The 13,220-nt window shown below is 42.7% G+C and overlaps 1 protein-coding gene across 1 annotated transcript; it reads right to left on the bottom strand.

The window, feature by feature from the left end:
• Positions 1 to 630: 630 nt before the first annotated feature.
• irf4a (interferon regulatory factor 4a) lies at positions 631 to 12,211 on the bottom strand. Its single transcript, XM_079529871.1, has 9 exons — positions 12,079 to 12,211; positions 11,678 to 11,960; positions 10,604 to 10,790; positions 8,823 to 8,908; positions 8,529 to 8,691; positions 6,697 to 6,783; positions 4,596 to 5,009; positions 2,477 to 2,589; positions 631 to 1,068 (listed from the first exon to the last, which is right to left on the bottom strand). The coding sequence occupies exons 2-9, from the start codon at positions 11,879 to 11,881 to the stop codon at positions 919 to 921; spliced, it is 1,404 nt and encodes a 467-aa protein (XP_079385997.1). The 5' UTR covers positions 11,882 to 11,960; positions 12,079 to 12,211; the 3' UTR covers positions 631 to 918.
• Positions 12,212 to 13,220: the final 1,009 nt, after the last annotated feature.

Below are 13,220 nucleotides of genomic sequence, written 5' to 3'. Positions count from 1 at the left end.
TTATACTCCATAGCAGGCTGGCTTATGACCTATATGACTTATTATACCAACACATTTTATTCAGTCTCATCATCCAAAAGTAGACCACATCAGACAAGATATGAATTGTTTTGATTAAAACCTCGGCTGTACAATTCTAATATTAATATAATAGTTACATTCTAATATTTTTTGCGGGGCGCTAGCCCCTCCTATATTCAGCTATCTTTGTCCTACACAACGATTAAATTCCTATTGACAATGAATGGATGATGTATGATGATAAGAGCGCCCCTCACTTCACACGGGTGTGATTTTTAATAGATTGAATGCTTGAATCAGACCTCCATAAATATGGGATGGAACATGGAAACACTGAACAGTGACCACAAACAAAGACAATCCTCTATTGACAGGAAATAGCATTTTAGGTAAAATAAAACAAAAATCTGTCTTTGGAAAAAAATTCAATTGCTTTATTCGGAAGATAATATTTGCAGTATTGTACTGTACAAAAATGGCACTTTAAAAAAACCAACTTGTTGGCAGACGAGCAGAAGCTTCTACATTCATGTCGATACTTTAACACGGTTGTATATCGACTCTGTCGGGTGGAAACCTCGTATGTCCAAAACTGTTACTTTTCAGGACTCGACTTCAAAAATGGCTAGAACGTGCTAGATCTACAAGCTTAAAATGCATCACAACACATGGGGTTTCAAGCTTGTAGATCTGCTTCGTTTGATGCTTTTGTGTGACACTGTAGTAGTATGATCAACTGGGCATTCGTTTATGATAGAACACAAAACGTTAAACGTAAATATGGAGATACTGCCCGACAGCAATGATATACTGTATGAGCGTGCATGTGCGTGCGTGCGTGCATGTGAGCGCGTGCGTGTGTGTGCATGTGTGTGCGTGCGTGTGCGTGTGTGTGTGTCAGTCATGAACAGGCAGCAAGGGTCTCTGGGTGGGATACTCCTCTGACGGACAGCGGTCTTGCTCTGGATGATCGTAGCCCCGCAGGTAGGCACCGCTGGTCTGCTGGTGGTGGTAGTACACCAGCTTTCTGGCAAACATAGGGTCCACCTGGAATCCCACAGTAGAATCAGTTATATCTACAGCTGCATACATTCACAATAATGTCATCTGAAGTTTGTGAGGAATAACGCGACGATAACCTTTAACCGTAGTTTTAATAACGGAGGGCGACGATATGCAACTGACGCGATGAGGTAGTGGACGATGGTGTTGCTTGCCGACGACAACTGATGTCTGCAAGCTAATCAATAATTTTGCCGCATGGGCGGACCCCCCAACTCCTCAAGGACCTTTGGGGGCGTCCCTGGACCGCCTGTTGATAACCACGCACCCAGCAAGCAAGGTCAGGAGGACCTGGACGAATTGGTGACGTCTCGATTGGGGGCCAGATCAAGTCAAACCAAGACTAGTCAGATCTGGCCCAGAATATCACCTGATTTCAACCAGCCTGCCCACTAAGACGGACGTTACCGGAGAGGCCAGATCAGCTTAAGTCATATAACTATAGTCAGATCTATCCCCATATGGGCTGTGATCTGGCTTAGTTCTGAACGTCACCGGAGGATGTCATCATAATGTCATCATGACGTAATTTGACTTGCTGGGACTTCTTTGGAGAAGTGGTTCTCAACCATGTTCCATTGTGTCTATACTGTACATACAGTAGACAGCTATTTTCACAACATGTACACCATGGAACGGATTCAAACTAAATGTAATTCCTCAACTCCTACAAGTCCAAGTGCTGGGGGGGTCAGTTCGAATATGATCATTTTGGGGGGTCGCGGCTTGAAAAGGTTGAAAATCACTGCTTTGGAGCAGTGGTTTTCAACCCTTTTCATTTAAAGCTCCATTATTAATTGGCTTTTGAGCCGCGGACCACCATTTGACGAGATTTAGCCTCTCAGACCCAAGACTGAGAATATATTGATATCGTTGGATACGATTTTGTCCACAATCCCATGCTGCATCGATGTTGAAACCATAGGAAAGATAACAAGGCAAACGATGATCAAAATAACAATTATTTTACATTCTCGAATTGTGTAGACTTTTTAAATTGGGCGGGAACCCCTTTTGGTGTTATAACCCATTTGGTTTCATTTTACACTCATGAGTTAACCCATTCTGGGCGGGAACCCCTTTTGGTGTTTTAACTAAGCATTATGTTATAATTTATCTATTGAAAAATAGCAGATCTACAAGCTCATAGTGCGCCACCGAGTGGCGCGCTACGAGCTTGTAGGTCTGCTATTTTTGAAAAAAAGTAAAAATGCGGCACAAATCTTTGAATATATATTCTTTCAGAGCGCACGTTTTTTCAGGCCTTGGTCCATTTGGTTACCAACGCTCCGTCATTTAGCTGGGGACCACCTGGAACCCCGTCAAGGACCACTTGGTGGTCCCCGGAGCACTGCTTTAGAGTCTAAAGTTTAGAGTAGAATATAATGTGTACCTTGACTGTGATCATCTTCCTCTGACGCTGTGGATCCGGGTACTCGTCGCCAAAACACAGGGTCACCTGGTACCGAGGGACATGGCGGCCATGGTGGATGTAGTCCTGAAGCTCTGGGGAGAAAACATGTCAGACATGATGTGACGCCATGAAAGCACAATGTTATTTAATGACCTCTTCCATTAAAGGGGAAAACCACCCATTTTCAACATTTTACTATGTCATTAATATACCTTAGAGCTGTTGTGTGGAAATAATAAAAAGGTTCCCCCATTCTGTGTTTCCTAGAACTGTAATTATGAAAAAAATCATTAACATGGTGAAACACATCTTGATGACATCATCAAGATGTGTTTCACCATGTTAATGATTTTTTTCAGACCTCTAGTTCTAGGAAAAACAGAATGGGGGAACTTTTTTATTATTTCCACACAACAGCTCTAAGGTATATTAATGACATAGTAAAATGTTGAAAATGAGTGGAATGCCCCTTTAAGTATTCCAAATAGGATTACCGGCTTCTTCCTCTTCTTGCACGGTAACTTGTTTTCGTTTCTAAAAAAAATTATAACATTGTGCTAATAAACGAACTAAGCTAAACCAAGGTTCCAGAATTGGCACCCTGCAGGATTCCAGTCTGTAACATTTATTGCGAAATTTGATGGAAAGTACAGGATCAAAACACCAAAGGTGTCCTGGATTCGCTTGCTTGATTTCACTGTTGCCGACCACAAAAGGTGGGTGGGGACTCACCGGCCCCTTAAATGTGACATGTTTCTGATCCACAGTCTCGAGTTTATCTCTCACTCTCTCTTAGGCTGAGCTCACACCTTTAATGCAATTCTCGTGCTCGTTGGATGCTTGTTGTGTTGTGTCATGGCCGCCCAATGTATTTCCAATGGAGGTCACATGGTTTGACACAACATTGTGTTGTGTGAGGGGGAGGGGCGCATTCGACTGCGCCCCTCCCCCTCACACAACACAATGTTGTGTCAAACCATGTGACCTCCATTGGAAATGCATTGGGCGGCCATGACACAACACAGCATTGATCCAACGAGCACAGAGAATTGCATTAACCGTGTGAGTGCACCCTTAGGCCTCACTCATACCTTTACTGCATTGCTGTATGCTTGTTGGATGAATGTTGTGTAGTGTCATGGCCGCCCCAATGCATTTCCAATGGAAGTCACATGGTTTGTAGTCCACATTTTGGACTACAAGCTGTTGTATGGCTTTCGGCTGTGTTTCGGCTGTGTTTCGACTGCGCTCCTCCCCCTCATACAACACAAATGTTGTGTCAAACCATGTGACTCCCATTGGAAATGCATTGGGGCGGCCATGACACTACACAACATTCATCCAACAAGCATACAGCAATGCAGTAAAGGTCTGAGTGAGGCCTACCTTTACAACAGATTGATGTATGCTTGCTGTATACAAAGGGTGTGACACAGCTTGCCCCAATGCATTTCCAATGGGAGTCACATGGTCTGACACAACACTTGTGTTGTATGAGGGGGAGGGGCGCAGTCGAAACACAGCCGAAAGCCATACAACAGCTTGTAGTCCAAAATGTAGTCCTCAAACCATGTGACTTCCATTGGAAATGCATTGGGGCGGCCATGACACTCACAACATTCATACAACAAGCATGCATCAATGCTGCAAAGGTCTGAGTGAGGCCTTAAGTACAGTACTTAAGTACAATTGTACTTTTGTACTTTACTTGAGTATTTTCAATTTCTAATACTTTTACTTCTACTCTAACTACTTGAATTACTTGAGTTACTTTGTAGATTTTGATTATTATTTTATTTTTTAAATGTATTACCCACTTCAGCCCAATTTTGGCCATTTGAAAATAGCCGACCTACAAGCTCACTATGCGCGGCCGCCATGCATGCGACGCATTGTGAGCTTGTAGATCGGCGATTTTCAAAATAATTTTAGACATTTGAAATTTGGGACATTAGGCATAATGAGTACTTTTACTTTTGGAACTTTAGAATTCCAGACTTTTACTTGTAACGGAGCATTTCTATAATGCAGTATTGATACTTTTACTGAAGTAAAGAACGCGAGTACTTTTTCCACCACTGGTTATGCCGGCACTCACCCGTGAGGAACTGCTGGGTGTCAAACAGTTTGCACGTCTGGCCTTTCTCCAGCTTGTTGGGTTTCTCCACGTGTGGCGCCAGAGGGCCTTCCCAGTACACCCGTCCCTGGCACAGGCGCTTGGCGTACAACCCGTCGTGTGCCATCCATAGGAGCACACCCCTCTCCAGTATGGTCGGTAGTCTTTCGGCACCCTGCCTCTGGGACTCGGGGTAAGGGAAGGGGAAGAGGATTAGTTCTGCCCGACTGTAAAGCTCATCCTCTGGGCTGGAGGAGGAGGAGGAGGGGGAGGAAGACGCCGACGAGGAGGGAGAGGAACTGGAAGCGGAGGTGATCCGGCAGCCCTGTGGACTGGTGGTGGTAACCTCCTTGACTAGAGACTCTCTGTAGAATACGGACACGTGCAAGCTGCAATCTGGAAGGAGGAGAAGGGCTTTTTATCAGAAAAGGAGTTTATAATTTTTCTATCCCACGATTTTTGTAACCCATTTTTTTCCCACCCAGAGAAGGAATGTATTAATTTAAACAAAGAAGTGAGACGACATATTATTAAAGATGGAGTGCCACAATTTTTGTATTTTTCCAGTTTTTCATGTGTCTATGAGGTGACAGTACTTCATTAGACACCCTGGAGTCGTTTTTATGTGCAATGGTGTATTAACTTTGTATTTAGGGTTTCTTCCTGGAGGCTGAACCCTTGACAGTCAAACGAACCAATGAAATAAACAGTAATATAGTGACATCACACTATCAGCCCCTCCCCTAACCCCTCCCCCTTTATCATACAACTACAGCTGTGGGTGCGGCTTCAGTTCAGGTGGATCACCACCCATCAGGCAAACCAGGCATACTTAATGAACTGGTGGGCGTGCCCACATAAAAACAACATTTTAACAAATACTGTACACTTTTTTGAAAAAAAATATACCTCATTATATAACAATAAGAACTGATGATCATGTTTTAGGGTGGAAAAAAATCACGGCACTCCATCTTTAACCACTTGAACGGAACCCCAGCATCCATATTCTGGAGGTGGGAACGTTCGCCCCAAAATGGCCAATCTACAGTATCCACGCTTTTCTCTGCTCTGTCACTCATAAGGCTGTAGTTGTCTCCACCAGGCCGAAGGCATGGGGAGAGAGTATGTTTTGCACTGTCCGTCCGTTCGTGTGTGTGTCCGTCCGTCCGTCCGTCCGTTACCAGCTAATCTCCGGCACTGTTAACCCGGTCGATGCCAAACTTTGCACACACACACTCCCTGGATGCCAACGATGAACCTCTGCCCCAAAGTTTTGCAGAACGGCCTGTTATAGCGCCACCATGAGGCAGCTTTTCACATATAACTGAACCAATCTGCGTGAAACGTTGTATGCACACTCCCTAGAGGCCAAGGACAAACCCTTGACCTGCATTTTTAACATCTGCCTTTTATAGCGCCAACAGGAGGCCGACTTTTGTAAAACATTCTGTCCAAAAATCCCGCAAATCGTTACACAGTATCTCTATAGTCATGTGCTCAAGACGGATCTGTCCGATATTCCATCCTGGCTTTCAAAGTTTGCAGGATTGGCGTTTTAACAAAAAACGTCAAATCATGAATGCAGCGTGCAATTTACGTGAAATCTGATGAATATATCCCCCCTTTTCACATTGGCCTGTTATATGGCCACCAACAGGTGGATTTTTTTCTAGTTTCAAATGGAACTCCATGTGGCTTTATTATCACCACTGGTGCATATAATGAATTGCATTTTAAGCGCCTTTCCAAGTGCTCAAAGCGCTTTCATACATACATTCATTCATACATTGGGAGGTGAAGCGGCGAACAGTCGACGCCAGCGTCCTCACTTCCCACATTCACACACCAATGGTGGCGAGCTCACAGCGACCAACTCATTGGAGGCAATGTAGGGTTCAGTGTCTTGACGCTTCGACATGTTGGACAGGAGGAGCCCGGATTCGAACCGCCGACCCAGGGATCATTGCTCTACCTCCTGAGCCACAGCTCATGGGTGTTGTCATTTGCATACTTGCTGAGTACAGAATGTCTCAGGCTTTAATGTTCCTATATGAAGTTTGTGGGTGTATGATTACGTTACCTGATAAGGCAGCACTTTGATCAACCATAGATGATGCTGACTGGGCTTCTGTGGAGTATGCATAGAAGGGCCCAGAGATCTGGAAACCTAATTGGAATGAAAGCAATTGTAACCTTAACTGCATTTGGTTTATGATCAATACTATTGTTAGGTAATTTCTGATATACCGTTTGGTTGTATGACCTATTGACCTCATGGCCTGCTGAGTCTCTCACTCTGTGAATTATATCTTCAACTCTGCTCTTGGTCCAACTGGCTTGTGTGAAGGCCAAAGCTACACCCGGAACAAATTAACATTTGTTTGCCAGACTGTCCGTCTGTGTTTGTGACTTGATATCCATAACCATATCTTGGGTATAAGGAGTTCTTTTGACGTCAGAACAAACAAACGTTGAGAAGTCTCGAAACATCGAGAAGATTCTGGAACTCTGTCGTGCCTTCCATTTCCATCCATCCAATCACAGATTGACAACACTTGTGTTTGTCCATCACTTGTTCCTACGTAATTTGTACTATATAATCCTACTCATTATTGTACACTAGGACCTCCATGATTGATTTCTGACAACTTGCTGTATTGTGTAGAGGCTGTGACCTGTTTGACTTGTGAACAAAGAATTAAGACTAAAACTAAAACTTACATTACCTTAATTCCTCCATTTCTTGTGTCCGCTTCATCAATTATTTCAGGTAAATACCTTTTTCATGCATTTTGACTATTCTGTGTGTATCATTTATAACTGCATATCACTTGTATGTTTTATACTAAATTTATACTGATTACTTGATCTTTAAAGTGGCTAAAACTACTTTTTAATGATTATCCTTCTAAATTATTACCATTTACCTCACATTGACTATATCCAAAGTATTCCTGTTAATGCTAAAACTTAAATAACATTACATAACATTTAGAATGCAATCTAAATTGCATTCTAAATGCCCCTGACTGGGTAATAACTTTAAAGGTATTAATATAGAATTACAGTTTAACATTATAACATTAAAGATAAAGTTAATATGCACTTGGTTTAATCAGGTTTTACAGTCCTTCTGACTTGAGTACTTTTACTCTATTACATTTCCAGAGTTTCACTCTGCCACTTCCTATCAAAATTGAGGAAGCTTTACTCAAATATAATAATTTAAAACAGTCTAACAAGTCTAACAAGACCCCATTAAGATCCATATTCCTATTACTAAAAATTACAACTATGAAGATTTTGAAATGCCTTTTGTGTAAACAAAAGGCATTTCAAAATCTGCTGCCTTGTGTAATGATTTCAATCCTCAGAAAAAACCCATTGAACAACAGAACAAACAGACGCAACATTCATATTTGACTATATCAGATACTTATCTATTGGGTAGGCTATAGTCTACGCACGCACGCACGCACGCACGCACAAATAGCATGCATAGTTCAGACAGCCAGCAATGAGTAAAACACTACAAAAATGTTGTCTCTGTGGCACATCTAGGGGCCACAACAAAAAAACCTGGTCGAAATGACTAACCAATCAGATAGTAGACAGGCAAATCGACCAATGACAAAGCTTCTAGGAAAATCTTTGAATGCAGATTGTGGCCCCTAGATGTGTCACAGAGACTACATTCTTTTGGGAGCGTTTTACCCATTGCTGGCTGTCATATTATTGCTTATAGCTGCTTTTAAGTGGTTAACCACATGAACCTATTCTGGAGGGAAAATTGCGACAGGTTGTGAGCATGTAGATTGGCTATTTTGTGTAGAGGGGGAAAGGGGGTTTCGTAATATAGACCCCCTGGGCAGTAAACTAAGCATAATGTTTAAGTCATTATTGGGGCATTACCGTTTTCAACTTGAGGCCCTTGCCAGGGTCGGCTGAGAGGTGAGGGGTAGTGGCATTGGCCGTACTGCGTTTCAGCGTGTGGTGCATGGTGATGTGGAGTCACAGGCAATGGCTCCTGTCCTGGCTGTGTATATCTCTCCTGAGACGCCACATAGTTTGGTACCTGGGAGTGGGAGGGGGTCGCATGGAATGTTGCAGAATAGTGTTTATTCTTTAGTTTTAAAAGTGTTATTTAAAGTGTTACAGCTTGCAGCATGTTCATTGAAATGGCAGCCACAAAATAAGTCTTCTCACCTGGTTGAGCAGAGTAGAATATGGGGAGAAATAGCTGAGAGAATTAACATGAGACGGTGTCTCATGTATGTCGCTCATCTTAACTCCTGCAAATGTACAACACAGGCGCAAATGAGCTATGGTGATGTCAGACTGATCGGGAAAGTGCAACTTTCAGTTCATTGCGCGTGTTTACACACTGTTGGCCACGGTGATGATGATTGTGACGTGTGGTACTTAGTTCTGCATGCCAAACAGATTCATGGAATGATAGTTGAACTCAAAGTCAGGACACATACTCCAATAATAGACGCACAGAACCAGAAACTTGAGCTCAAGTAGCCTACTCATACTGACAAGTTGAAAGTGTGTTACGTGTACTGTAAGTTGTGTAGGCCTAAAGTGTGACAGGTGACAGGGTGATTAGCGTCATGTGCTTATGATAAAGCTCGACTGGCCAGACAGTGGCCTTGTGGTTAGAGTGTCCACCTTGAAACTGGGAGGTCGGGGTTCGATCCCCGGCCGGGTAATACAAAAGACAAAAAATGGGACCCAATGCCTCCCTGCTTGGCACTCAGCATCAATGGGTTGGATTGGGGGGTCAAATCAACTAATGATTCCCGAGCGCGGCGCACGCTGAGGCTCACCGCTCCAAGAGATGGGTCAAATGCGGAGAACAAATTTCACTGCGGTAACGTCTGTGACTAATCGTACGACTTTGACTTTGACTTTTGACTTTGGAACGAGTGCCATGCTGAATGATAAGACGTGATTTCAGATGCAGAGGGGCAGAAGCATATGTATTTCGTAAAGCTATAATGTCTCTCTGTGTTGGTTGCACTTGTAACCGAAGAGGTATAAAATAAAAAAAAACCCTCTCTGGCCTTTGTGGTACATGCTTCAACTTCCTTCGTATTTCCTGCCGCTGTTAGCATCAAGTTAAGGTGTGTGTGTGTGTGTGTGTGTGTGTGTGTGTGTGTGTGTGTGTGTGTGTGTGTGTGTGTGTGTGTGTGTGTGTGTGTGTGTGTGTGTGTGTGTGTGTGTGTGTGTGTGTGTGTGTGTGTGTGTGTGTGTGTGTGTGTGTGTGTGTGTGTGTGTGTGTGTGTGTGTGTGTGTGTGTGTGCCCACATCCTCAATGGCTGTAGCTTTTACAGAGGACTGTATATTGCCAGGCATGACCGGCTGGTGGATCTAATCTCTAGCAACATCAGAGAAGTACAGGACTTAACATATAAAATGTATTTGCACAGCACTGTTAATCCACACTGGTTTGAACACAATTCCACTGATGAGAACATTTTCTGTAATATTCCAAATGCTCCAGATATTATTTTTATTAATGAAACAAGTAAATCAGTTGTCATCTTTGAAATAGGCTGTTCTTTTGATCTGTACATGGACATTTGCTTCACATCCAAACTCATGAAATATCAGCCCTTGGTAGAGTGTATCAAGTCACTTGGCTATAACTGCCAATTCATTGTGCTCGTGTTTGGAAGTCTGGGGCATGTCCACAGACTTGTGCTCCGTGGATTGCAACTTGGAGGACTGCAGAAGATCGCTGCAAAAAGACTGGCATGCGTGCGTGCGTGCGTGCGTGCGTGCGTGCGCGTGCACGCATAATAAATATATAGTAGTTGCATAATAGTTTAGGCAGCCCATTAAGTGGTGCAGAGGGCTGGCATGCTGCAGAGAGGACATCTCTGTGTGAGTATAGCATGTACTGTATCAGAATTATGCCATCAATTAAATACCCTCCCCCCTAAAAAGTTAAATAATAATAACAAATTCCATGCACTTACCTCTTTTTTCCGCCTCAGGAATGGTTTTGTACACTTTATAAGGATCTGAGATGTCTAATTGGCTCTTTTCCACCAGTTCGACAAAGTCGTTGCTTTTATTGAGTGCACACCGTAGTCTGGTTTTCCATGTCGGGGGGTCTGGCTTGTCCACACCTTCCTTGTATTTCCCCTTGAAAAGTGCCCAGGCCTGCAGCAATTATGACATTTATTTACTCAGTGGTGGTGGAAAAGGTACTCGTACTTGTAAAAGTATCAATACAGCTGCAATATAGAAATACTCTGTTTTAAATTTTACTTGAGTAAAAGTACAAAAGTATTGTATCAAATTGTACTTAAAGTACCAAAAGTAGAAAGTATAGGCCTACTCAGAATGTCCCATTTCATGTTTTCAAATGTTTAAACATATTTTGAAAATCTACAATCAGATCTACAATGCGTTGCATTAATATATCATCAAAATAGGTTTCATCACACTTTAACCCTAGGCTACTTCGGCTAGCCGATCTACAAGCGCCACGTGTCACATAATTGTGATGCTTTGTGAGCTTGTAGATCTGGAATGTTTGAAATGTTGTGGGGGGAAAAATGTAACAATACAAATCTTCTATTATAGGGCTCCTCTTTTGACACAAACTATTTTTACTGTGTCTGCAGCCAAATAGCCTGGCTACATTTTTTCAATTTGGTGGTCTTTGACACGAATAGGGCCTATTGTGATTCTCAAAGTGTGGTCCAGGGATCCCAGGGGTCCTTGAGAGGGTACCAGGGGGACCCCAGCTAAATTAATATAACATCAAGATGAACTTTACATTTACATTGAAAATAGCCGATCTACAAGCAGCTATGAATCATTTCAATGATTGTATGGGGATGGGGGTCCCTGGCATATGGGGACCCCCACACAACATTTGTGTCATTCAAATGTTTTAAATTCCTCTTTTTTTTTTATGCCCCTTTTTTTTGGGGGGGGGGGGGGGGTCCATGGCCAAATAGTACTACATTAATTTGGCATAGTTTGACTAGGCTATAGGCTAAATAAGTTTTGCAGTGCCATCCCAGTGGGGTTCTCCTCACCTTGAAGAGTGCGGCATCCTCCTCTCTGTTGTAATCTTGTTTGCCCGCGTGTTTCCACGGGATCCTGAAAATGGTTCTCTCGTCAGTTTCCCAGACCAATCCGGCGTACTTCCTGCTGTCAATCTGCTCGATCAGCCACTGTCTAAGTTTCCCGTTGCCGCCTGTACTGACTGACAAGATGCTGTCCTCCTCTAAGCTCATCATGGCTGCTCATATCATATGCATGCAACAGGATGCAGGCTCAACATGCAATGCAGGTGAATGGAGGTGATCGTGCATCTTCCTAAAGAACCATAAGAAGTGATGTCGTATAGTAGTCCTAACGATTTAAATAAAAGGGAGGCGGAGCACGGTCCATTAACATGCCATTAAAATGTTTGATAAATGTTATTCTTTCTTACCAGATAGTTACAGCGTCAATGAATTGTCTTCTAATCTAAAACATCATCATGTCGTATAGGCCTAATAATAAACTGACTATAATAATAAACTGACTATAGGCCTACAGTCCACTTTGCTGTTGACACTGTGAGGTCTTCTAATGAAATGCGTCTTCTGTCTTCAGTTCAAAGTATCGCCCGACGTCCTTAAAATATTGTCACATTTATCATTTGATTATAGGAGGAGCTTCAGTAGTCAGTAGTCGTCTGGTAACACGCGCTGGAGTGGATTTCTCTGAAGCTGTCTGTCTGACGCCTAAGTAACCTCTGCTATTCAGAGTGACACTGTCTGGTTTGGAATGGAACTATCAATATGGAACAACAATTAATTACCTGTATACAGTACAAAATAAAATCATTGTCAGTCTTGCTGCTCTTGCATCCCACGGTTTTTGCCATTACATGCAGTATTATTATTATGCACGGCTTAAATTCTGTAGGCCTACTTGGAGAGACTGACTTAATCTTAAACGAGTCATTATTATGGTATACTAATTATTTTGCATTCAAGCTATATTTTACTTTGGCAGCTTGGCTGCCCTCCAGTGGCTATTGAAGTAGGCTACACTAACTTTTCTAATTGTTATCCTTCCTAACGGTACAATGATAGGTGGTGTTGTGTGTGTGTGTGTGTGTGGTACTGTGGTATACTGTAAAGTATATGTTAGGCTACATGAGTTTAGTCAGAACATGTTAAACATTCGACAATGAAGGTGTAACTTAAGGAAGCCATATGTAAAGGTCTAATATGTTTGCAATTGTGCATGTTCACACAATGTATACTTTACATTACTTGAGTCCATTTTTCTTTTCTTTTTCTTCTTTACAAAATAGCCAATTTTACATTGAGGTGCCCAGATGTCCCTATAGTGCCCACCTATGCTGTATCCCTTCTAACCGCCCAAACACAATTGGCCTTTTGACTTCACTAAACTTACAACAAACACATTATAGTATAATATACAACAATTAACATGTCAGACTCAGACGTACCCCCTACGGTAGAGGCCCTACCTCAGACGTACCCCCTACGGTAGAGGCCCTACCTCAGACGTACCCCCTACGGTAGAGGCCCTACCTCAGACGTACCCCCTACGGTAGAG

Source organism: Electrona antarctica (genome assembly GCF_951216825.1).
Source record: "Electrona antarctica genome assembly, chromosome: 19".
NCBI classification, from domain to species: Eukaryota; Metazoa; Chordata; class Actinopteri; order Myctophiformes; family Myctophidae; genus Electrona; species Electrona antarctica.
The sequence above is the reverse complement of the archived record's forward strand: the minus strand, read 5'-3'. Positions and strand labels throughout refer to the sequence as shown.

What these genes read in the sequence shown, in the direction of transcription:
- irf4a (XM_079529871.1), bottom strand. Translation starts at nt 11,881, where the DNA reads ATGATGAGCTTAGAGGAGGACAGCATCTTGTCAGTCAGTACAGGCGGC. An exon ending in ATTCTACTCTGCTCAACCAG is followed by an intron (nt 8,692 to 8,822) that starts GTGAGAAGACTT and finishes TCCCACTCCCAG; the next exon opens with GTACCAAACTATGTGGCGTC. An exon ending in AGGGCCTCAAGTTGAAAACG is followed by an intron (nt 6,784 to 8,528) that starts GTAATGCCCCAA and finishes CATTCCAATTAG; the next exon opens with GTTTCCAGATCTCTGGGCCC.